The 24,728-nt window shown below is 41.0% G+C and overlaps 2 protein-coding genes across 6 annotated transcripts in view; both read right to left on the reverse strand.

Moving 5' to 3' along the window:
• The window catches only part of LOC128601714 (late histone H2A.2.2), a 31,878-nt gene extending 29,850 nt beyond the window's left edge, over positions 1 to 2,028 (reverse strand). The window contains exon 1 of the mRNA XM_053615024.1: positions 1,913 to 2,028. The gene's annotated coding sequence lies outside the window, so the exon portion shown is untranslated. The remainder of the gene's footprint in view (positions 1 to 1,912) is intronic.
• Positions 24 to 23,935, reverse strand: LOC128601711 (POU domain, class 2, transcription factor 1-like). 5 transcript variants are annotated; one of them, XR_008384739.1, is made up of 15 exons: positions 23,841 to 23,935; positions 12,127 to 12,192; positions 11,904 to 11,998; positions 10,016 to 10,201; positions 9,711 to 9,816; positions 6,758 to 6,858; positions 6,428 to 6,589; positions 6,194 to 6,335; positions 5,867 to 6,006; positions 5,433 to 5,615; positions 5,032 to 5,113; positions 3,734 to 4,043; positions 3,533 to 3,624; positions 2,263 to 3,433; positions 24 to 2,030 (listed from the first exon to the last, which is right to left on the reverse strand). XR_008384739.1 is itself a non-coding variant. In XM_053615019.1 (14 exons), exons 1-14 carry the CDS (start codon positions 23,884 to 23,886, stop codon positions 3,195 to 3,197), a joined length of 1,947 nt encoding a protein of 648 aa, XP_053470994.1. In that variant the 5' UTR covers positions 23,887 to 23,935; the 3' UTR covers positions 24 to 3,194. The 5 variants fall into 5 exon arrangements, 4 of the variants coding, with proteins under 4 accessions (XP_053470994.1, XP_053470993.1, XP_053470992.1 ...); XM_053615019.1 differs by having other exon boundaries at positions 24 to 3,433; positions 9,711 to 9,813; XM_053615018.1 differs by having other exon boundaries at positions 24 to 3,433; positions 5,433 to 5,612.
• Positions 23,936 to 24,728: the final 793 nt, after the last annotated feature.

The following is a 24,728-nucleotide window of genomic DNA, read 5'->3' on the forward strand; positions in this document are numbered from 1 at the left end:
AACCCATACACTGAGACATGACATTGTGTTAACACATTAAAAACAAAAAACTTTTAATGATATATATACACACAACTACAATATTTCCCATATTGACAGAAACAAAAAACTACCCAATAGACAAACACAGTAGACTACAACATTAATGCCTAATGACCTAAGTGTACGGTAAAATACCCCCCCCCCCAATCCACACAAGTTAAACAGTAAATGATTTATTTTGTGAACTGTGAACACACCCCTTTTTTCTTTCCTTTTTATTATTTTTTTTTTAAAATCAGCCCATTCTGTACAGTAAAAGTGATAGTGAACATAAATCGTATCCTAGTATAGTGAAATGTTTCAACCCTCCACAGAAATCATTGCTGTAGAAAAAGTATAGGAAAAGATTTATATTAATTAAAAAAAAAAAAAAACAAAAAAAAAAACCCTGCTGATCAAAGATTTTTAAAAAACAGGACTTGTAAGCAAAGCATTAAAGAAAAGAGGAATCTTTGGTTTTGTATCCACAACACATTAAAAACACTATTGAAAATATTCACTTTGGGGAAAAAAGCTCATGAGAATCAGTGTTAAGAATAATGCCAAGTGTCAGTATGAGATTACTCCTATGTATTATGAAGGGATAGAACACAGTGTATTGTTGATGCTAAGGAGAAACCAGAGCTGGCTGTGCTACATCACACACTAACTATGAGGAAGTCTTTGGTATTTTTCTGGTGGGACTTTCCCCCGCCTCCCCTCAAGATGACACGTGAACACATTACCTGGACAGGACTGAAGTGAACCTGAAGCATGAGTAAACACAAGAAATTGCGAATAAGGCAAACTCCTCCTTTGTGAGAAATATTGCGTCCTAGTTTTAGTTTAACAAATCGCCCAAAATCGGACCCGAACAGGACAGCGTTCCTGTTACAGACTAATGTTTACAGTAGATTGGTACGACGACGATGATGTATGCTGTAATAAAGAAGTTGTACTGTTGACGTAATACTCTACAGAAGTCGTCGTTTCGTCCCGCGGTACTTGCTTTGAAATGCCCCATAAGCTAGCTTACTTAAATAATGAGTTTCTCTAATAAATTACTTCCAAACCTCCTCTTCCACTGCAGTATCGTGTCAATGTTACGTTGTCAGCAGATGCTATGTGATCACTAAAAGCAGGATATGCGTCGAGTCTTTATACAGTTAAACCTCTAGCCTACAGCACAGCAAGCGCATGATGCTGTATATAGTAACTAACGTGACACCCGACGGAAGAAGAAAGAGATCCATGTGCTAGCCCCTGGATAACATCATCCACAGTGGAAATCAAAAGGAACACATTTGCTTTGGCAAGTCAGACAAGAAAAACTATTATAGATAGTAGTACTTACAGTGCAGTAGTATTTAAAAATGTATCTATTACCAAAATTAGCAATATGAAAATTCTGCTTAATGGCAAAAAAATATTTTTTTTTTAAAAAAAAATATCATTACATGAAAACCTGATTATTTTGCAGCGTTTTGAGCATTTAATCGAACTGCATAGTGTTGGATAACTTTGGTGCCAAGTTTGATGAAATCCCTAAACATCCAGTGATGATAAATGAGTACTTAATTCTTTATAAGCTCAGAGACGGTTAAACAGTAAGTAGTTTGGATGCCATTTTAACATAAAACCTCATTATTCAACTACAAATAATGAGAACTGCATTTTAAGGTACCCCCCCACCACCACCCCCAGCGTGTCTCGGTCAGTATTATACTTTAATATCTAATGCTGAGGTATTACTACAACTACTATTACTACTATAACTGTTTGCTACAAAAGCAAAATGTCCAGCATGTGTTGTGTCACTACGCGCAGATGATAAACAGATGTTCAAGACATGATGGTGAATGGAGAACACATACAAAGTGGATCTGCTCACCCTAATTCAGTGACTTGCTGGTCTTGCACGTGTAGCTGTGTATATCTACATCCACTTTGGTCGAAGCTTTTCCTATCAGATCTACACCCCTCAACGCCTCAGTCCACAAAGGTTATGTCTGAGAGAATAAAGCCATGTATATTAGTTGAGCAGTTACTCCATGCAAATACACTAACTGTTACAGTGTGCAAAGCTACATTGTTGACGTTTCTCGATAAAATGTGATCAGACATTTGGTTTAGCCGTTATAAAAATTCCAAATAAAAGACAAGGCAGGCATCATTATCACCCCCCCCCCCCCCAAAACTGACAAACTGGAGTTCAGCTTAATCTGATAAGTTATCACGTACGATGGGATGCGTCATTCGAGCTCGAAGCAGTCTCTCTTCATGACCTGTATCGAATTTACTTCTCCCTCCTACATGAAACTTAGACTCAGTGCTGTTTGTAGACATCTTCTGCCCACAAGTGACTGCTGCATTGAAGAAGCCGCTAAAAGTAAGATCAGTGTTTGCAGACAAGAGTTGGACAGAACAAAGACTCCTTGCACTGCTCGTAACGAGACCCATCTTTAAATCAGAGCCTCAGATTTATTACTAGTTTTAAAGCCTTCTAACCGTGTTCATAAAGTGATACATTAGTTAGAACAATATGTTTTTTTTTTGTTTGTTTTTTTAAAGCCTCCTAAAAACATCTACTGAGACACAACTTGTAGTAACATATCTAACTTAAAACCATAAAATATATGCAATGATCTTGGTTATAAATCTGAAATACGGACCTGCACAACAGACCCAGAAATAAAAGGAACCGTGCACGAAGTGAACAGAAACTCCTTTGTGCTCAGTAATCTCATTTAAAGGACGATTAACGTGATATCAAAAGCTCACATTTTTGGTTCAGTCAAACATTTCTTTTTTTTGTGTGGTTTTTTTTTTCTTTTCTTTCTTTTTTTTAAAATTTTTTTTTTTAAAAAGTTTGAATTCAGGAAGAAAAAAAAAAAAAAAAAAAAAAAATCCCACAACCCATGCAAAAATAAAGTCAAGAAGGATTCCAACTGCTTCCTCAGCATGCTCCAAAATCAGTACAACTATATCATCAAATAGTTTCCATGAAGGCTTTAAAACGACTGAGAAGACAGACAGTTGGATTGTCCAAAAAAAGTAACAAAGTCTCCTGGCGCAAGGATAAAAATTCGTAGTTATAATAAAACGTCTCAATATTTGGTAGTAGCAAAGGGATTAAATAAAGTCTAAAGAGCGAGGGAAGAAGCAAAACGTGTTCATTGCGCCTTGGAGGCCACAGTGATGCTTTTGACTGGCATAGCGCTCTGGTGCGCATCACCAGTAACCTGTAGGTTGAGAGCCCCGCCCCCAGCTCCGCCCGCTGAAAGCACACCGGTGGGAAGCAGAGACAGGGGTGAGTTGAACAGAATGGGACCTCCTGCGCTGGTGTTGGCAAAGAGCACGTTGCCGTTTCCATCAAAAGAGGTTATGGGTAACGCCCCCCCAGATGCAAGAGCTGGGAAAAAACAAAACACAAATAGTAAGCGTTAACTGATATCAAATGAGGTCATTAAAATGTAGCCAAATGTACACATAAATAAGGAAGTTCATTAACCCTGAATAGTGGCCAGTGTGGTGTTGTTCATCAGTGCTGTAGGAGTCAGAGCATTGCCAAGAGATGCTGGAGCTAAGCTTAACAATGCTCCCCTGAAAGTACACATTTAACTATTAACCAAGCACTCACACGCACAAACTGCAAACCCAACAAGTCATTGACAAAGCACGTTACATGCTTATGACCACATTCAGTGCATACCCCTGTGTTAGCTGGGAGGGTGAAATAATCCCTGGGTTAAGTCCTGCTGCAGCCGCCATGGCTGCCAGATTTGCTCCACCTAGCCCTGCCGGAGACATGACAAACTGCCCAGGCCCCTGTGCAGCTGATGTTGCAATGGTGGAACCAGTCTCTGTTGTCCTGACCACTTCCTGTTTTGTAGCGGTCAGAGTTGCTACTGTAGCAGAGGGAGTAAGCGACGGGGACGTCATAGTCGGAGCTGGAGTGGCGACAGCGGGTGCCAAAGAGATGACTGTTGCAGTGTTTGAGGTGACTGGTCCTAGAGTTGTACCTGAAGTCAACAGAAAAACTCGGGTATAGGGAGAAATACTCAAAAAGTTTTGGTTCTACTTGTGTATACGAAACCATGTCTTTTTCTATAGAGGCTCCAATGGGAATAACCCCAGAGCTCAGTGCTGGGCCAACTTCAATTATTCAGAAAGGATCTCCTTTTTCACTTACGAGTGCAAGTCCCATTTTGTGTGCATGCTGGGGCTTTCGACAAATGATTCTTGGGTAGACTTCACATTCCTTATTTTTGGAGAATTGGGTTGATCCAGGCTTTGCATTAGAATAAAAGTCTACAGATGTGTAATGCCTTGTTTTCCTGGATTTGCACTGAATTTCACATTTTTCCAATGCATCCATGACGGCCTAACTGTAAATCTGAAAAACCGTACATCTAACTGTAACCTAATAGCCATTCAAAACCAAGACCAGATATAAAGGTCCATAAAGTCAGTCCCTCCAGGATTTTGCGATCGCAGAAATTAACGCAAAAATCAAGCAAACTCCGCATTATGCGGAGAAGCTTGCAATTTTTTTCAAAATTACCACAGATTAGGGTCAAGACGTGTCATGTGACATCACAACAATGCACATTCAGCCAAAGTCCTCTTCGATTCGTGTGCATAGAACATGAATACAGCTAAAAAGGTCTCGTTTACCAACAAACATCATGGCGAAAACAATTTTGTACAATTGCAATTTCGCCAAATCAAGTAGTTTTCAGCAAAATAAAAGCACAAAAAAAAAAAACCCTGCAAATTTTTTTTTTTTTAAAAATCAAAAGTCAATGCAAAATCAAGCATTTTTGGCTGCAAGAATCAACAACAACAAAAAAATCCTGCAAAATCCTGTACGGACTGATGTTCTGCTTCCAGCCAGTGACTCAAGATGGTAAATGAAAATAATAATAATAATAATAATAATAATAATAATAATAATAAAGAACTCTAAACTAGGATTGTATTTATTAACAGAAAAAAACCCCAACATACCAGCAAGTGTGAAGTTTGGAACAGAGGCAGTGCTGAGAGAGAGTGCTGAACTGGCATTCAGTGTGTTTGATGAACTGGATATCTGTCAACATTCATGACAACACAGTGGACAATTAGCAGTACCGGATGGTAAAATGTCTAGATCAGGGGTGTCCAATCTTATCCGGAAAGGACCGGTGTGGGTGCAGGTTTTCATTCCAACCATGTAGAAGCCACACCCGAGTCTATTGAAATCCAAGATCAACTGATTAACCAGGTGGAATCAGACACGGCTCCTCCTTGATTGGAATGAAAACCTGCACCCACACCGGCCCTTTCCGGGTAAGATTGGACATCCCTCATCTAGGTTCACAAATAGCTTTTATGTGACTATAGATTTAACAAAATTCCAAATAACCTACCACTGACGGGGAGGAGTTGGTAAAGACGGTTTTGATGGGGGTGTTGGATGTGCTGCTGCTCGGGGGGTTGATCCTCTTCTCCTTCTGCCGGCGGTTACAGAACCACACTCTCACCACCTCCTTTTCCATGTTGAGCTGATCTGCGATCATTGTTATCTCCTCAGAGGTAGGCTTTTGGCTCTGCTGGAAAAGGGATTTCAATTCCCACTTTAATAATGGTGACAAACAAGGTAGCAGTTTCAGCTCATCTACCCTGGATAAACATTATAGTCATTAAATCAGCCCTAATACCCAATATAAGACAGACAGACTTTAAAACAAAATTCACAAAAATGTGTGTGTCATAATTAGTAAAAATAAAATAAATTAAAAAAAAGGATTGTTGCCATTCTTGGTAACTCTGACCCCTAGTGTTTATAAGTATGTTCTCCAACCTCCAGAAAGCTTTTCTCCAAGGCAATGCGAATGTTGGTATCAATGCTGGTTCTTTTCTTACGGCGTCGATTTAGACCCTCACAAATGCCTGGGGACATGTCGCTGGGGCTGGAAACTGCAGATTCTGAAGTCATGTTTTCTAATAAAAACAGAAGAAAATTGGTAATCATCATTTAAACGATTTAACTAGAAAAGAAGGAAATAAAAGGGATTTAAAAGGCTCATGGATAAGCTCAAAGAGAATAACAAGAAGGAAAACAACAGATTTAATAATGGTTATTGAAACCCCAACAACCAAAGTTTGATGAAAGAGAGGTAAGACGGACCTGCGTCATTGAGCCACTTCTCCAGCAGAGGTTTGAGCTTGCACATGTTCTTGAAGCTCAAGTTCAAAGCCTCAAAACGGGAGATGGTGGTCTGGCTAAAGTCGTTCCCGTACAGCTTTCCCATGGCCAAGCCAACGTCTCCCTGGTAGTTAAATGTAAAGAAAATATTGAAGTTATGATGGACTGATGATGCTATCAAACTTCATCACAACCAACACTGTACACTTGGTGTACCTGAGTAAAGCCCAGTTTAATCCTTCTCTGTTTAAAGGCCTTGGCAAACTGCTCTAGCTCCTCCAGTTCACTGGCCTCCTCCACTAGAGGAACATCCACCCGCTTCGTTGTGGTTGGCGCAGCAGATGGCATGGCAGCTATCTTTCGTGTAGGTGTCGCTGCCTATGGACAATGAAAAATATGTCTCTGAAATGCATCGAAAAGAAGAAATGCCTCAATGCCTAAATTACAACCAAGATAAAGAAGCCGGTTCTGATATCACTATCAGAGAGGCTTATTAAGCAAATATCGAGACTGCATAGTAGAGGCAGTGGAATTTGTAGTTCTGACCTGTGTAGTCAGAGCAATGCTGGACTGAGGCTGCAGGATGTGGGCTTGACTTTGAGGTAGTTGTGTCAGAAGATTCTGGGCTTGAAGGCCTTGAAGAAGGCCTACAAAAAGGAAACAAAATTAGCAGAATTAAATGAAGAGAAAAAGCTACTGTATAATACATCTCAAAACTATATCGATATGGACAGTTTAAATGAGACAATGCTTTCTGATGAACCATAACCTAAAGGTCTTGCTCCACTATTCAGCAAGGTTATTAGCGTTAACGAAAACCATCACGAAAACTACCAGTGAAAAAACATTTTTGTTAGCCGAAATAGAAATAAAAACAAGTTTCCAAATAAACGAGAACTAAACTGCAACTATAACTTCCACCTGCAATAAGAACGGAAAATAAATAACATTTACACTTTCGTGTTTTAAATTTTGGGTGGTCGGACTTAAAAACAGGAGGTTGAATGGAGTGTTGCAGAATCATAGATGACCAGTAGATGGCAGAGTAACGTAACTCCTCGGCACAGCAGGGTTTTAGGAGCAACTGGAGCGCTGATAATGAAATAGGTAGGAAAAGAGCCCAATTTGTGATTTTTTTTTTTCTTTTGTACGATCTTACCATGATATTAAAAACTAAAATGATACTAAAACTAAATACAAAGTAATGAATGACATTGGGGAGATAAAAATGAAATCAAAACTATTTCTGCACCATTAAAACTAACTGAAAGGAAACTGAAATTAAAATTCAAAACACTCAAGGAAATAAAATAAACATTACCCATATTTTTTAAAACTAATATAACCCTATTTGGGTTAAAAGCACTACATCACTAGTTGAGACATCACTAGTTTGGGTAGCTCTAGAACCAGAGTTGGAGCTACTAGGACTGCATAAAATTCATTACGTCTCAAACTAGGTAACGCACAGGTGCGTCTCAAAACTTTTTTTTTTATTCGTAATTTAATTTAAAAAGTGGAACTTTCATATATTGTAGATTCATTACACAAAGTGAAATATTTCAAGCCTTATTTTGTGTTAATCTTGATTACGGCTCACAGAAATCAAAAATCCAGTATGTCAAAATATTAGAATAAAGAATTTATAATACAGAAATGTCGACCTTCTGAAAAGTATGTTAATTTATGCACTCAATACTCCGTCAGGGTTTTAATCCTTTTGCATGAATTACTGCATCAGTGCAGCATGGCATGGAGTTGATCAGCGTGTGGCACTGCTGAGGTGTTCTGGAAGCCCAGGTTGCTTTGATAGCGGCCTTCAGCTCGTCTGTATTGTCGGGTCTGGTGTCTCTCATAGATTTTCTATGGGGTTCAGGTCAGGAGAGTCGGCTGGACAATCAAGCACAGTAATACCACGGTCAGCAAACCAGTTACTAGTAGTTTTGGCACTGTGGGCAGGTTCACAGTGCTGCTGGAAAAGGAAATCAGTATCTCCATAAAGCTCGTCAGCAGATGGAAGCATGAAGTGCTCTAAAATCTCCTGGTAGACGCTGCATCGACTCTTTATTTGACAAAACACAGTGGACCAACACCAGCAGATGACATGGCAACCCAGATCATCACTGACTGTGGAAACGTCACACTGGACTTCAAGCAGCTTGGATTCTGTGTCTCTCCACTCTTCCTCCAGACTCTGGGACCTTGATTTCCAAATGAAATGCAACATTTACTTTCATCTTCCCCGTGATTGTGGTTGTATGTACTGAACCAGACTGAGAGATTAAAGGCTCAGGAAACCTTTGTAGGGGTTTTAAGTTAATTAGCTGATTAGAGCTCTTCTCAGGTCGATATTTCTGTATTAAAAATTCTTTATTCAAATATTTTGAGATACTGGATTTCTGATTTCCATGAGCTGTAATCAAGATTAAAACAAAAAACGGCTTGAAATATACTCTGTGTAATGAATCTACAATATGTGAAAGTTCCACTTTTTGAATTAAATTACAGCAAAAAAAATTTTTTTCCATGATATTCTACTTTTTTTTTTTTTTGATGCACCTGTATGTCCAGCCAAGCACTGAGCAAACAGTCTTTTACTACACACACTGAAGTGTCTAACAAACCTGAGTTAAAGTCACATAACTTGTCTTACAATCTTTAACAGATAGTTCACCACGTATTAGAGGAGCTCTCAAGTGGAACAATGGAAAACCTTTCAGCCTGTCGTCCAGAAAATGCGAATTCAAATGCCACAGCCATCAGCGTCCGGGAGTCCAAGAGAGCAAAAACGGGGAAGGAATGGCATATACTCTCTCCCCTGTCGATCACAGACACTAGCGAATGGAGGGCATCTGGGAGCTCGTGTGTGTGGACGAAGGGCAGATAGTGCTTTCCTCCGTGTGTTACGCTACATGAGCAGCAGTTCGAAAAGGCGTGATTGGCTGGCTTCATGTAAATGTCGCACTTGTATAGCGCTTTTATCCAAAGCGCTTTATACTGTGTCTCATTCACCCATTCACACACACACCAATGGTAGCAGAGCTGCCATGCAAGACGCTAGCTTGCCATCGGGAGCAACTTGGGGTTCAGTGTCTTGCCCAAGGACACTTCAGCATGTGGAGTCATGCGGGCCAGGAATCGAACCGCCAACCCTAAGACAACCCGCTCTACCACCTGAGACACAGCTGCAGCCACAGCTGTCATGTGTCTTGGAGGAAGCACACGATAGCCTTCACCCTTCCTGGCTGGTAGCTGTCATATGAAAGAGAGAGCTGGCTGGTGGGTGGGAATTAATAAGACTAAATTAGGGAGGGGGCTGTGGGGGGGAGTGTCATCAGTTTAAGTGAGAGGTGAATCACGTCGTCTGTTTACATATTCGGTCACGTTTTCATGGAATTTTAAGAGACACGTTGAAATTCTGTCCGATATGGAACATGCCGGACTCCACAGAGTTTTGAAATGCACTGTGCGGTGTGCGTTGGTCTGTGAGAGCTCATACCAGTCTGGCCTTGAGGTGAAGGGGAGATGATAAACTGAGCAGGCTGAAGCTGTCCCGGCTGCACCAACACGAACTGCTGCAGGTTAAGACCCGTCGGCTGCAGCTGCTGAAGGGAAACCGAAAATGCACCCAAATTAGGAACAACGGGGGGGGGGGGGTTAGGGGTTTGACGATAAAAATATTGCCTTGCGTTGCAACACACACACACTACTCAGCAGAACCCGACTAGAAAACACAAACAAACCCATCAGCATTTATAAAATATTTAGAGAGCTAATATGCGTGTAATCATTTGCGGTTCTTACGTGTGCGATCTGGATAGGCTGAGAGAGGGGGATCTGCGTGATGGGTGTAGCAGCAGATGCAGAGATGTTGGCTCCAGTGGTGCTGCTCTGCTGGTTTGCTGTCTGCTGCTGCTGCACAGCGGCTGCCAGGATCTGCTGAGCCTGCTGCAGAAACAACTGCTGCTGCTGCGCTGAACTCAGACTCAACTACACACACACACACACAGAGGGAACACTCAGCATTCCTGGCAAACATGTACGATGAGTGCTTAGACAAGCATCACTACTGAATCGGGGATCGCTACTGAATCAGGCTATGGAAGATAGAAAACAAGAGGGCAAAGCCACGCTTTCTTCTTTCTAGAAAAAAAGAACTTATCTCTAAATCCTTGAACGTTCGTACCTCAAGCTCGTACCTCAAAATGGGCCTCGGTAAGTACGTACATTATTATGGGTAAATGCAGGTGTGAGAAAGACAGAGGAATGTTGTTGCTCGGTCACTATGGAGGGTTAACCTTTATAGAAAGTAATTAAAAACAACCATGTGCAACCCATGTCAATCATCACATATATGCCATGTTCTGCCCAGTGCTACCACGCGGACATTTTCGGTTTCAGTTTTAGGCCTGTCTGCACCTCATTTCTGAAGGTCTAAAACAGGAGAAAAGATTCTACAATCTAATAATATGAATCTTCAAAGTTCTTGCGTCTTTATTTAAAACAGGGGTGTCCAAACTTATCTGCAAAGTGGGCCGGTGTGGGTGCAGGTTTTCATTCCAAACAAGCAGAAGCCACACCCGAGTTTATTGAAAGCCTAATCAGGTGGAATCAGACACGGCTCCTGCTTGATGAAAACCTGCACCCACACCGGATAAGATCAGACACCCCTGCTTTAAAAAGAATTGGTTATCGCCACTGAAACAGGTAAAAATCGTTGGATGATACAGAGCTCCTGGAGCAGAGGCTCATGGGCCACTCAGCACTCCAGGGAAGATTTCCTTATATGTACAGCATCTATGTACTCGTACGAAGCCTGAACTGTTGGAGCCGAATATTTCGTAAAAGTTCATCATTGAATTGAATGAAAAGCTTTGCAAGAAGATAGGTAAAGAAAAGAGACAAACCAGAGAGAGATGGCCTTTTTTTTTTTTTTTTTTGAATAACCTTTCAATCCACCAACAAATTCAACTCTATGAAGCATTCATCCTTCACAAAGCAGTATTATTTAGGGCCTCTTTCATCGGTGGCCTTTGCAGTTTTATTTTTGAACACTTGCAAAAGTCATTGACGGAAGAAAAATAAAAAAAAATTAAAATCAACCTAGCCTTTGATGAAAGGCAGAAACCATTCAAATCACCAAAATAATGTAAAGCTTCCAATGAGCATTAAAAAAAAAAAACCCCAAAAAAACCCCTGATGTGATGATTGCGATGCCAGAATTGGTCGAGAATAAATCTAGTACGGAAGTTCGGAAAGCAAAAACTCATTTGGGGGGGAATCAAATTGCCTGTAGTCGTACTCGCATTATGTAAATGAGGGCATTATGCGGTGTAAATAAATTCTGCATAGATTTGCATATTCCCCTCCACCTGTTTTGGAACGACTGCAGCACTGTTTAATTAACATACCACTCTGGTCGCTCAAGCTCGTTTCTAAGATAATGAGTGCCAAGGCACTTTCTTAATAAATTACAGACTTGTCTCCATGGAGAAGGAATTTTTACTACGGAAACTAAAAGAGCCAGTGGTGAATATCCCCCGAGTTTGCATCTTCGTTCCAGACCAATACAATACAGAGAGCACGTAGAAATTGACAGCAACCACATTGTATTTGTGAGAGAGAGAGAGAGAGAGAGAGAGAATGTTAAAAGGTATGTTCACTGGAATTTTTTTTTTTTTTTTTTATTTACCTGCTGGAGCAAGGCTTGTGCCTGCATGTTGCTGATTGCACTTGTTGCTTGTCCGTTTGGTTTCTGCTGCGAGTCCAGCCCGTTTGTTTGAGCAGCTAGAATGGGAAGGAGAAACAGTTACACACACACACACACACACACACACACACACACACACACACACACACACACACACACAAATAAAAGGAGTTGCATACAAACACAAATGCTTGAGAGGATTTACCTTGGACTCCATGTATTCCATTCTCCATGGCAGATTTACTGGATTCTCTTGCTGCGCTTGTCGAATCTGCAAAGCAGGACCACAAAACAAAAAGGAACACAATTATATATATTAGTGATTAGGTCTCGGTCAAATTAACCTAAAAGTGACCACAGACTCATCTCCGAGTCCTGCGGCCTTGGATTGTCCATTAAAGCTTAACGACCTCTAAAACTGCATCCAGCCTTTGTGCTGCAAGACTCGTAGCGCTCCAAATCCCACGTGCAATACTTGAAGACTTTCAACACAAGTGTACAAATCTCATGAAAATAATATATGCGCCAAGGTTAACAAAAGCAAGCATGCACAACCAGCGCTAACTTTTAAACCGACATCTGCGGTTTTCTACTTAAAATGCAACACACTTCCATGCCTTTCCTCACAGGGATTAAGCCTCAGCCTTATCTGCAAAACAATTGGACAAAACTCAAACCCAGAAGGAATTAAAAAGGTGAAAAGATAGTGACCCAAGTAAGTCATTTCCGCAACCGTCCGAGTCCTCACACAATCGGTGTGAGCGTGGGTTCCTCAGGACGTTCGCCAGTACAAATTAAGGCGCAAGAAAAATACACATAAGTAAAAGGACACTCACCAGAAACACTCGAGTCCGTGATCTCTAGCATGAAACATTTTCTCCCACGCGCAAGCTTCGAGAGGACAGAAGCCGCAGGTAACGCAAGGCAAGACTACAAAGTCGTCTACGATCCGATATTAAAAGCCTGCGAAGCGCTACTGGCTCCTGTTATGTGCACAGATGCAATACTGACAGTTACAGCTAGGAGCATGAAGGAAGAGTTCTCTCGCCCTCACCAGAGCGAAACAAAGACTGCAACTGGAACACTAGCATCCATAATGAAGCGTAATCAGTATTCAGCTGATTAAAGCCATATGCAAATAGCGCGCCCTGTTCCTCGTTAGCCAAGAGCAGCTTTGAAGTCCTGCAAGCAATTCATTTCACAGAGAGAGAGAGAGAGAGAGAGAGAGAGAGACCTCAGAAAGCTTTCTGCATAATTCAAAAGCCCTCATAAATATTTATCAGTTCATTAGCATATTAATTGGATAGCTTCTTGGGTATGGCAGGCATGGCAGCTAGGGAGAAGTAAAAGCCCAATTACTGCCAGCGTGTGACTGTTTTAATTAAGGAGAAAGTGAGAAACACCCCCCACGATGCAATCTCAGCCATCACAACACAAACGTATCCGTCAGCTACACCACTGTGGCAAGCCTCAGAACACCACAGAGATAAACAGAATTAGCCAATTTGCGCACGCTGAAACGTGCTATGGAAAGGTTTAAAAGTCGGGACGCGTCCATCAGAACACCACCGTTCGGATTTTAAAGAGATGGGGTTTTGTTTATTTATAATTGTACCGAACCGATCGTGTACAGCCGGCCGTCGTGTTCTGTTAAGCCGTAGATTTCCAGGAGGTGTAACACTTCACACACGTAAATTAGGAAGTAAGACGAGGACTGTGTGAAAAATTTAGGACATCACTATACCTGCTTACACACAACATGAAGTGGCGTACAACAACGCAGAAGTGGTGCATATACGTATTAAACTGTTAATTCAGAAAAATATTACTCTTAGCTTTTTAAACTTGTAAGAAAAACAGTGTTTGTCTACCTGTTTCAGAAACCTGCAGCTAGTGACGGGCGATATCTTCTCGTTTGCGATACACCGGTAGAAATTCTCCCCACAGTAAGAATGGGTCTTCCCGTGATAATAACGATGAAGCCTAGTCGATGACGTATCTGTGTGCGATGGGGTGCGACCCATTCTCAGCTCACGTGCAGAGTGAAAACGAGTACGGCGGAAGGCGGACGTGAAACCGAGGAGGAGTTCATCACTAAACGAGGAGCTACTGCACCTCTACAATCTGGATCTGGTTCGCTTTCAGAAAATCAGTTTTACTTTTAGATCAGTGTTTGTGTTTCTGAGGCTCTCAAGATCACAACCATCACTTGTAGATAAAAACAGTGGTGAACGGTTCTATATTTATATCGTCACGGATATCGGTATCGCAATAAACACCACAAAATATCGTGATCTAGTTGTGTGTCCATATCGCCCAGCCCCACCTGCAGCTTAAAAAAAAGAGAGAGAGAGACAGACGCGATCATTCAATTCTGATGATTTCCCCTGATAATTTACCAAACAAAATGTCAAAAAAAAATCCACCGAGAGGCGCTGCTGAGCATCACTGCCTAAATGCTATTTATATGTACTCCAGACACCTCTTAGAGCAACAGGTCTGGAGTTCATACTCAACACAAACACTCTTGGGGCTTATACACTACACGTCCACAGTCAGAAGTGTCCTTTTTGTGCCCAAGATCTCCAAAACCCACTTTCTCAGGAGAATATTCCAAGCATATTCCATTATGTGGCTTTGGATACGTTCACACCAGGTATTAAAACGCATCCTTTGTGATCGGATTACAAGTGGACAGCTGAGACGCGTAGCTGTTCACAACTGGCATTATGAACGTGTCTCCGGTGACCGTTTGTGACGGGACTCCACACATCGTTTCCCGTCAAGGCTGTCGCATCGCATATTTATGACCAACGCATTTATTTTCTGGCAGAAATGTCCCGTGAATCCTCTCTCGTGTACCTGTACAGACAGATGCAGAGGTTTTAATTGCACTGTCTGCTAACAAAACTTCTGAGGGGGCAAATGATACGATGAAAAACAACTACGTTTCTCATTCAGTCTTTTAGGTTTCACAACAGTCTTGCGATGATTACATATTTTCAGCTAGGGCAATGACGCAGTTGATTAGGCGGTCCTTCGCTGCTGTCCAGGATGCATCAACGTATGCTTGCGTTCAAATGAATATGAATGTGATGTAGTCTTGACCACCTCCGAATGCGGTTTGAGTGATCGGATCATAATGCGTCTTCGAGACACATTGGACCCCGTTGTGAAGAGCTTTTGTCAAGAATAAATCAACTGGCTGTGGTGGTTCTTTCTGCACTATTTTGTACAGAACCAAGATTTTAAAAAAATTTATTGGATGGGGAGACTCGGGCAGTGAATATCGTCTGTTCTGCAAAGAGAATTGGAGGTACAGTGTGAAGAAACATAGCTCTCTCTATACTGGTGTCACCAGGAAACCTTTTTTTGCTGTACATTTGGGTACGACATGCCAAATACTTTGTTACAGAAGCATTATCAATAGTTTCCTCTGAGACGGTCACTGCTTGCTGTTCATCTCTTTTCTTGTTACTTGTTGTAGGGGTGCTTACACTCGCTGAACCACTTACACTACACGAACGTACGCCTGTAGCGAGCCGGCTCTGGTGAACACACACACACACACACACACACACACACACATGCAGGCAGTTTTGCCTTGAGGAAAGCTGGAGTTCTTTTGCATGCTCCCATCAAAGTAGTTGATTCTTTCACCGTCTATGACATTTTTTGTGGTTCGACATTTACAGTTGCAATCAAAATTATTCAACCCCCACTGCAAATCAGGTTTATTGTCAAAATTTAAAGACTTTCAGCTGTTTGCAATGAACAAATCAAACAAAAGCAATTGAAATACTTCAACACAACGAATGCTTCAAGCGGTTTCCCCAAATTCAACTGAAAATGCAACTTATAATGATTTCTCCAGTTTCAAAATTATTCAACCTGAAATCCAGGATTTCATTAGTTGCACCAGGTGTGCTTGAGCTGGAACACATAAAATACCTGAAATGGCCAGGGGTAGAAAACACATAAAATACCTGAAATGGCTAGGGGGAGAAAATGTATGAAATACCTGGACGAGGCAGAAAAAGGAAGCTATCAACGGCTGCCAGCAGATTTCTGAGACGGCACGTTGTGAAAAACCCTCGAGCGACTGCGAAAAACCTGCAGCAAGACTTGGTGGTAACAGACACTGAGGTTTCAGTGAGCACTGTAAGGTTTGTACTAAATGCAGAAGGTTTCCATGCCAGAACTCCAAGACGTACAACACCACTGACCCAAAGGCGCAAGAAAAGTCGGATCAAAATCATATAAATAAGCCACAGAAGTTTTGGGATTCTGTTCTGTGGAGCGATGAAACAAAACTTTTCTGCAGGAAGAAGAATGAAGAGAGAACACTCTGTCCACAGTTAAGCATGGTGGTGGCACGGTGATGCTCTGGGGATGCTTTGCATACTCTGGCACTGGAAACCTGCAGCGTGTGGAAGGCAAGATGGATTCATTGAAGTATCAGGAAATCCTCGGAGAAAACATCATGCCATCTGTGAGGAAGCTGAAGCTTGGGTTTCACTGGACCTTCGAACAGAACCCCCACAGGATCCCAAACATACCTCAAATTCCACCAAGGCTTGGTTGCAGAAGTCGTCCTGGAAGATTCTACAGGGCCATCACAGTCACCTGAGTTGAACCCCATAGAAAATCTCTGGTGGGATTTGAAGGCGGTGGGTGCAGCACGCAAACCCAAGAATATTACTGAACTGGAGCCCATTGCTCATGAGGAATGGGCTGACATTCCTCAGGAATGCTGCTAGAAGCTATGCATCTCATTTGCAGCAGGTCATAACAGCAAAAGGGTGCGCTACTAAGTACTAAAGTTGCTTGCCATGAAGGGGTTGAATCATTTTGAAACTGGAGAAATCATTACAAGTTGCATTTTCAGTTGAATTTGGGGAAACCGCTTGAAGCATTCGTTGTGTTGAACTATTTCATTTGTTTTTGTTCGATCTGTTCATTGCAAACAGCTGAAAGTCTGTACATTTTGAAAATACACCTGATTTGCAGTGGGGGTTGAATCATTTTGATTGCAACTGTAAAAAACCCCTTCTAACAGATGCAATATTAACAAAATAAAATACATTTTACAGAACTTAAACTGTCATCTAGTTTGTTTTTTGGACTCGTCATTGATTACTGTGACCGATTAAACTGTTGGGGAATTTCCAACATTCCATTGCACAAGCCTAATCAATAATGTTCACATCGACCATCACACCCCCATCAGCAAAGCGTGTTTATTATCTGCTGGAGGCCTGAATAATGTGCATTTTCCCCTCGGTGCTCCCTTTGAAAAATGAATGCTTTAATAAGCTCCTTAAAAAGCACAGTAGAGCTCTGAATAAGGATCTGGAGAATGAGTGGGTTTTCATCACATTCACAGACTGAGGATGTAGATGAATTACCATTCATGGTTAAACATAGGCCTAGTGAGAAATTTGTTAACAGTGATTTGCTAGAGAACCTGCAACCTTCCTGTGAACTTCCTGTGACTAGTGTATTCAGTCATGGACTTTAAATAGCCTTCAGCTCCAAATATAATTCTTAATTAGGAAAATGACCCGGACAGACTCAACTGCCTGGACTTATTTAAAGACAATGTGATGGACGGCATATTAAAGCAGGACTTTGGTTTAATTCATCAGAGTTCGATTGGCCTATGAGAAGTGGGCGTTCCATCGAAGAAAAACCAAGGAGTAAGATCTACTCATGTACATCACAATATAGCCATATTTAGAAGAATGAAAACTTAATGGCTGTGGTAAACAAACAAATAAAACAAAAAAAACACCATCAAAGTTTTTATTAGATGGATAGAACAGAGTTGGTGAGTCCAAAACCAAGAACTGATGGTTTTGAGCAGGTCACCTTTTCGCCCTACGCTAGCTGGGTGTGGAAAAGGAGATATGAAACATTACATGAGATTATAGGCTATTAATTTTTTTTTATCCTGCTGTACAGTGACGTGGTTAGAAATCATAAGTGGGAAACACTTTACTGGATGATAAAAGCATTCGGACTTCACGCTAATTCTAGCTCGGTTTTCCAACACTGACAGTTTCGTGTTTAATTGTGACACAGCAGAGCTTTTACTGCGAATCCCTGACTGGTAGGACCGTGTTCTCCACTGTAATACCTGAGGCTCTTTGTTAAGAGACATAAAAGCAAGAAGTTTGGGCACAATGACGTAAGGTGTGTCTGAGCCGGCACACAACACACACATGCTGGGAGATTTCCCGCCAATTCCAATCAATCAGATAGCGAATCCCTGAAATCCCTCAGGACCTATAAAGTCTTATGCAGATGTGTTAATTTAAAGCTGTTAATTGGTCAGTTACATTACTTGGACCAGAATTTAAAGCTGATAAGAATGTAAGAATTTCCTGTTATTTTAGTTACATTTTGTAGCCACATCACAAACATACACATTGACCGGAAACTGGAAGTCAAATTACTAACAAAAAATAATACTTTGAGGAGTTTCAGCTAATCGAACTTGAGTGAGTCAAGTAATGAATATGAATAAACAGTTTGGGTCTGCTTATGAATATTCATGAGCAGTGAATGAGCTCTATGAAAACAGAGTTGGAGAGGCAGAAGAGACACTCTATAACAGCCCATTAGTCATGCACAGACACGACTTTCAGAACAAAAACCACTTTCACACACTCGAAAATAATGCAAAAGACCTGAAAACAGCAAGACGTATAACATTTAACAGACGTCGCCAAGACAGTAGGTTCGATGGTGCGATGAATACGCATAATGATTTCACCTAGAATCCTCTTATGTCGTGCGTTACAAAGCTGAGTAACAACTTTTTTTTTTTAAACCACTGCTAATTTTGATTTAATTGGAAATAAAAAGCTGCGACAAGTATATTTAAGCAGGAATACACATCTTGCTGATCACATCTGAAGTCGCAGCAAATGGATCATTCTCAACCATTAAAAAATAATACATGTTGAATAATAAATTGCAATTTAATAGAAATGACTAAAAACGGCCTTGGAACATCTCAGCACATTTACACGCCAATAAACTGCAATGAATATGCATGATGTGCAAATTGGATGCCTTCCTGTTGTGTGCGTGTTGCTCTGAATGAATTTTCACCATAACTGATACCGAGGGCTGATTTATAATTCTGTGAAGATGTACGAAAACGTATGCGTGTCGAGATGCAGAGGACGGGCTTTGAGGTAGACCCAAAACGATCCGCAACCAAAATCTGATCTAGCACGAAAGCAAAATGGAGCCTGGATGAAGGTCCCACCGCCAGAACACTGCAAAAACAATGAGGCCAAGGACTTTTTAGGGGCCAGAGAAAACCCTTTGGGGATCTGAGAAACACGCAGGAGACTTTGGAAAGGCAAAAGCGAGAAATGTAAACACGACATCGGCATTGTATGATCCTAATGTAAATCAACCACATCTCTTTATTTCACATACATTCTCTGTACTACAGCGAAACACCAGCGTTCCTGCTTAGTGTTTTGTACATGGGCCTAGAGTACACGCTCACGTCATGCGTGCGTGTGTACTGTTGCTCAGGAACGTGAACGCCTGTGCACGACGTGCGCTGTTAACTAGAGGTCGACCGATAATCCATAACTACTGGAACAATGACTACTGGAACGCTGTCATCGGCAAAAATCCACACCGATAGTTTTTCCCGTTGCGGGAGCGACTGAGAAGGGGCTGCTGTCATTATACAGTACAAGCCGATCACTGACTAATTCTGTTGTGTTATTTGAAGTGTTTTTGAATTCATTTTGGAGGTCTCGATTGTTATTTGGAGTGTTACTTTTCTGTTCAGTCTGGATCTTATTTATTAATAGTTAACTAGGTCTGCTGTGATAGTCTGTGTTAACGGTGTTACACGGTGTTCGGCTGCACACCGATTACATTACTTGCCCACCGCAGCACCGCCCCCAATGTCGTTTCGTTTTTTTTACATTTTTTTTAATAGTAATAACAATCATTTAGTTCAGTTAGAGAACGAACGCTATGATTAAAAACTGACCGCGTCTGAACGAGTCGGAGTCGCAGCACAGATCAGACTTCATTCATCACGTGGCGAGAGTGAGGCGAGCTGACTGACAAGACGACGGCGGGAGATTTGGTCTCAAAAGTTCTATGTTTAATATCAGCGAGTTTGTCATGGTACTGTTTTGTTTAAGAATAATAACAAATCCACCATTCAAGCAATTGCTACCCACGAACTGAAGCGAATTCGAAAGCGAAGGTAAGATGGCATGGCCGCACAGGATTGCTATTTATTTTGTTTTTAAAGTACAGTACATTTTCATGGTACCGCCAGCACTGTTTAGTTTTGTAATAAAGTTCAGCAATATTTTACTTTGAGTGTTTTGTTTTCATTCAGTATCAATTCTAAACACTAAGGGTTGATAAATTGGTTTTCAGCAGGTACCGCCCTACACAGTTACCGGTAAAATCCACAAATCGGTCGACCTCTACTGTTAACTGTGCGCTACAGTGTAAACATAGTGGATGTTTCCGCTCGTGGAAATGAGTCCATGGTGCAGAGTTAACGCCTCTGCCATCTGACGCCTTCTGACGTTAAGACAGTTTAAAAAAAAAAAAAAAAAAAAAAAAAAAAAGGAGAAGGAGAACAAACAACTAGACATGCACCTGTAGAGTGCTATGTGCAGGTGTGTATCCAGCCTCGTGTGTGTGTCGGGTGGGAACAAATATTCACTGTTTGAATAATTTCTAACAAATATCTATCTTTCTCAAAATACAAACACATTTGAATCACCAGGATAAAACAGTAACTGAAGACTGATGAAAGCAATGATGAATGAAAGCAATAAACGCATCAACAGTGCCAGATGATTACCACATGCTCCCTCATGAATGAGGCCTTTCTTTCTCCCACAAGCTCCATATCTGAATATCCCTCCAGATAGTCAAGTAGAGAACGCCTACTCCTGTGACTGTTTTGGCGGGTGCCGTGGGACTGGATCCCTAATTTGCGCAGTCACGTTTTCAGCAAGTATGCAACACGTAGACAAACCTGTCACAATGCCGTCATCAGGAAATTACCTGCATTAACTAGATTCTTTGCATAGCATGCAGGTAGTGTAGCCAAGTTTATGCTTTAAACCTCCTAATAATCTACATATGAGATTGGAGCCTTTTTTGTTTGAGCTCATACATAATGAACCATTTCTTTCAGCCACGTAGTGGGAAAGGCTCTGTTTAATTACAGAGCTGTGCTCAAAACAGGACACTATTCATACTACATGTATTATTATAGTGTAGGATCTCTTTGCACCTTCCCCCCCCCCCCACACAAGAAGTGTGTACTTGTCGGCAGGGCTGGGCGATATATCGATATAATATGGATGTCGTGATAAATGATTACGAAATGCACTTTTCTGAGATATCATTGGTATGACGTATTTTTAAAAATGTTTTTAATAAACACAAATTAAATGGCACTGAACGGATGCGATTGATTTGATGACATTTTCTTAAAAAGCTTAAACTTCTGTGTCAAACTCTGTTTAATGTTTTTTTTGTTTATGTTACTACTGTTTTGCAGACACTTGGTTAGATAAATTATATCTTTGTCGAAACGTCCTCATGTATCGTGATGTGATATTTGTGTCATATGACCCCAGCCCTTCTGCCCGGTCCTTTCCAGTGCCTACTCTCCTGTTTAATAATTGTTATGCCGTCTTGCGCTGCTTGCACATGAGCACTTTCTGTAGTCCTGTGTAATCTTAGTTAGTTCCGTGCGGTCTCGAGTAGCTCTGGATTGTTTTACGTAGCATCACGGTCCTGAAGGAACGTTGTTTCGTTTCTGTATAAGGTTGAAACGACAATAAAGCCACCTGAACTACTAATATTAAACCCCCAAAGCCGTATGCATTTGTATTTTCCACTTCACAACACCAAGATGCATTTGCATGAAGTGATCATAATTTGCACAATTTCTCAGCCAGTCCGCTCCACCCAGCCGACATAACCTGTTCACCAATAAAAAAAAAAAAGACAACTATCCTCAAAGACACTTTTACAACCTTTCAAGTGAAAACTTGAATTTAGATATTTGAGACCAGAGTGAATCAAATGTCTGTCAAAACTTATTTATTCTTTCGACACAGACACTACATAAGCCACTTTTCCACGGTACGGTACGGCTCGACTCGCTTTACTTTCTCACTGCGGTTTTGTGCCGCCTCAAACGTGGGTGCCGTCTTCCACTCGCCTTCACGCAGGAATAGCGTTGTATTATCGAAGCCCTGTACAAACACATGCTCGGGCCATATTCCAAACGCCTTTCCTGTTCACTGAACACGGACCCTCTTAAGGATGTAAAATAACGGCGCTCTACAAACCCACGTAGTGCTCGATGTGACCAAGTTAGATTCAGCCGTGTCAGGACCGACTTCGATAAACGCCCGTTCGGACATCGGTAACAAGCGAGATGCGAAAATCTAAGATGGAAACCTTTGGTGTAATTTGATCTATAATTAGATAATGATACATAATTTTCAATGAATATTACCGTACACAAAGTATGTATTAAAGACATTTATTCAGGCACAATACAGAATCACTCGTTAAGGAGAACCCTTACTCCATCAGTGCCTGGCTCACATTTGGTATTGGCTCTGCTTGCTTGGAACCTCAACCGAGGCGGTACTAAAAAAAAGTTCCAGGTACTATCCACGGTGGAAACCCCTAAAAAGCCGAGCCAAACCGTACCGTGCGGTGGAAAAGTGCCACTATTATCCTTATGACATAAATATTAACGCACCCAAATAACGCTGTACCTACACCTAACCCCAGTAACCAAAAGCACACCTTTTAATCTCTTTGAGCTTTTTGTTATAAATTAAAAATCAACAGTTGTTGATATTCCTCTCCTGGTAGGGACGTCTGGTCCTCACTAATACATAAAACCACGCGCGCGCACTTCCTCAGGAGATGAATCATTCATGAACACTGCGCGTGTACTCATGAATATTCATGAGCTGGGCTCCACACTCATCGGTGCTGACAAAACAACGGCGTGTATAACCTTTCTGGGGTTACACACGACCAACCAAGCGTTTAGACAATATTTGAGTGCTTATTTATTTTTCCAGCGCTCACCTTATTAGCTAATAACAAACAACAACAGAGTACTGACACGTTTTTTTTAATCGAATATTTGAGTTTTATGTAAATGCAAAACTCCGGATAAAAAGGTTAATATTACACAAGTTCCAGTAACTCATTAACTACCTGGCTAACACTGTGCGAAACAAAATGCCGCCCAGAGTAAAACAAACAAAATTAATAAGCGCTACGGTGCTTTATAACTGCAGCGACATGACATCTTACGAGTAGCTGAAAGTGATGAATCGTCTCGATATGAATATGTAAAGTCGACGCTTGAATAACTCGTTTTGTTTGGCACTGTGCCCTGGGGTAAACTCATGTCGGAGCAGGAGGCATCATTAACATTAGCTTGTTAGCAACTTGGCTATTCTATCCCTTACAGCTTCATAAACGGCTCCACAAAGCAGCGTGCTAGCTATCTAGAAGCTCCTTGGATTACTTTTACTCTCACTTAAACCCGACTATTACTTACTCACGCTCCCAAACGCGCCACATTTATCACAAATATGCCCCGAAGAACTTATGTAAATAAGTAGATTAATTCACGCGGTGTTACAGCAATTACACGGCCAAGAGTTTTTTGTTTGTAGCTAACTGCGCTAATCTAACTCGCTAGCTAAAGTAGCTGAGCAATGATATCGTTGCTAGGGCGCAAAAAAAGCCTGCGCGACGGCCAAATGATGTTTTAAAAAGCGTACATGTGTACTATTGCTTGCTCGTACAAGTAGATGCTAGGAAAGGGAAAATGAATATGAATATGTAAAATGTAATGATTACCTGCTCTCAAGCGCTCATCTTGACTCGCTGAGCCTCTGTCCGCCATTTTGAATATTTAGTACAAGTCACAACCCATCCCCGGTAAACAGGGAGAAAATGCATAAGCCAAACCCCCAGTTAGGAAAAGTTCCTCCTCACTAACCCGGGACACACTTAAAGGATTTGAATGAGAATAAGAACAGCATTTCAGTAATGAAACTCCTATTTTATAATAGCCATTTTAAGCAGATAAACAACTTCCAAGCATCAATAGCTTAGCTTCAGCACTAAGAAAACAGCATGTGTGCCTTCCTCAGTCCACTATACTGCACCTTCCCTGCTGAAAACAAACAAACAAACAAACAGAAACCCTCACAGAATGTCATTTATATTTTAGTTGTCCCACAACATTCACTCAAGCTGAACACCTTCACCCTTATGAAATGTTTGAAATACTTCATAAATACATGTACAACATTTCTTTATCGTCAGTGGTATTGTAATATTGTCTTCATGCCATTAGCACTTGTGCTACTTAACCATGTTTTGTGTATTTTCTAATTATATGCTAAAAAGATTCAAGAAGATTCCCTGTTTCGACCTCGTTACTCATTTAAGAGCAAAATGCAACCACTGAATGAATAAATAAATAAATAAACCCATGTAAAAATTTTATATTGCCTGAGGTGCGTTTTCCCAGTTGAAATTTTTTTGTTGTTGTTTAAAAAAAAAAAGAGTAAAGTTTCATTTTAATGAGGTACAAAGGCTAAATGGCACCCAAACCCAGATATACCTAATAGAGTGGCTACTGAATGAACACAGTCTATTATTTCTTCTCACTCCAACACCATTTGGTGGTGTGGTAGCCCATACAGAACTATTATGAGGAAAATATGTAAATTCAAAATA

This window comes from Ictalurus furcatus, chromosome 26 (genome assembly GCF_023375685.1).
Source record: "Ictalurus furcatus strain D&B chromosome 26, Billie_1.0, whole genome shotgun sequence".
Lineage (NCBI taxonomy): Eukaryota > Metazoa > Chordata > Actinopteri > Siluriformes > Ictaluridae > Ictalurus > Ictalurus furcatus.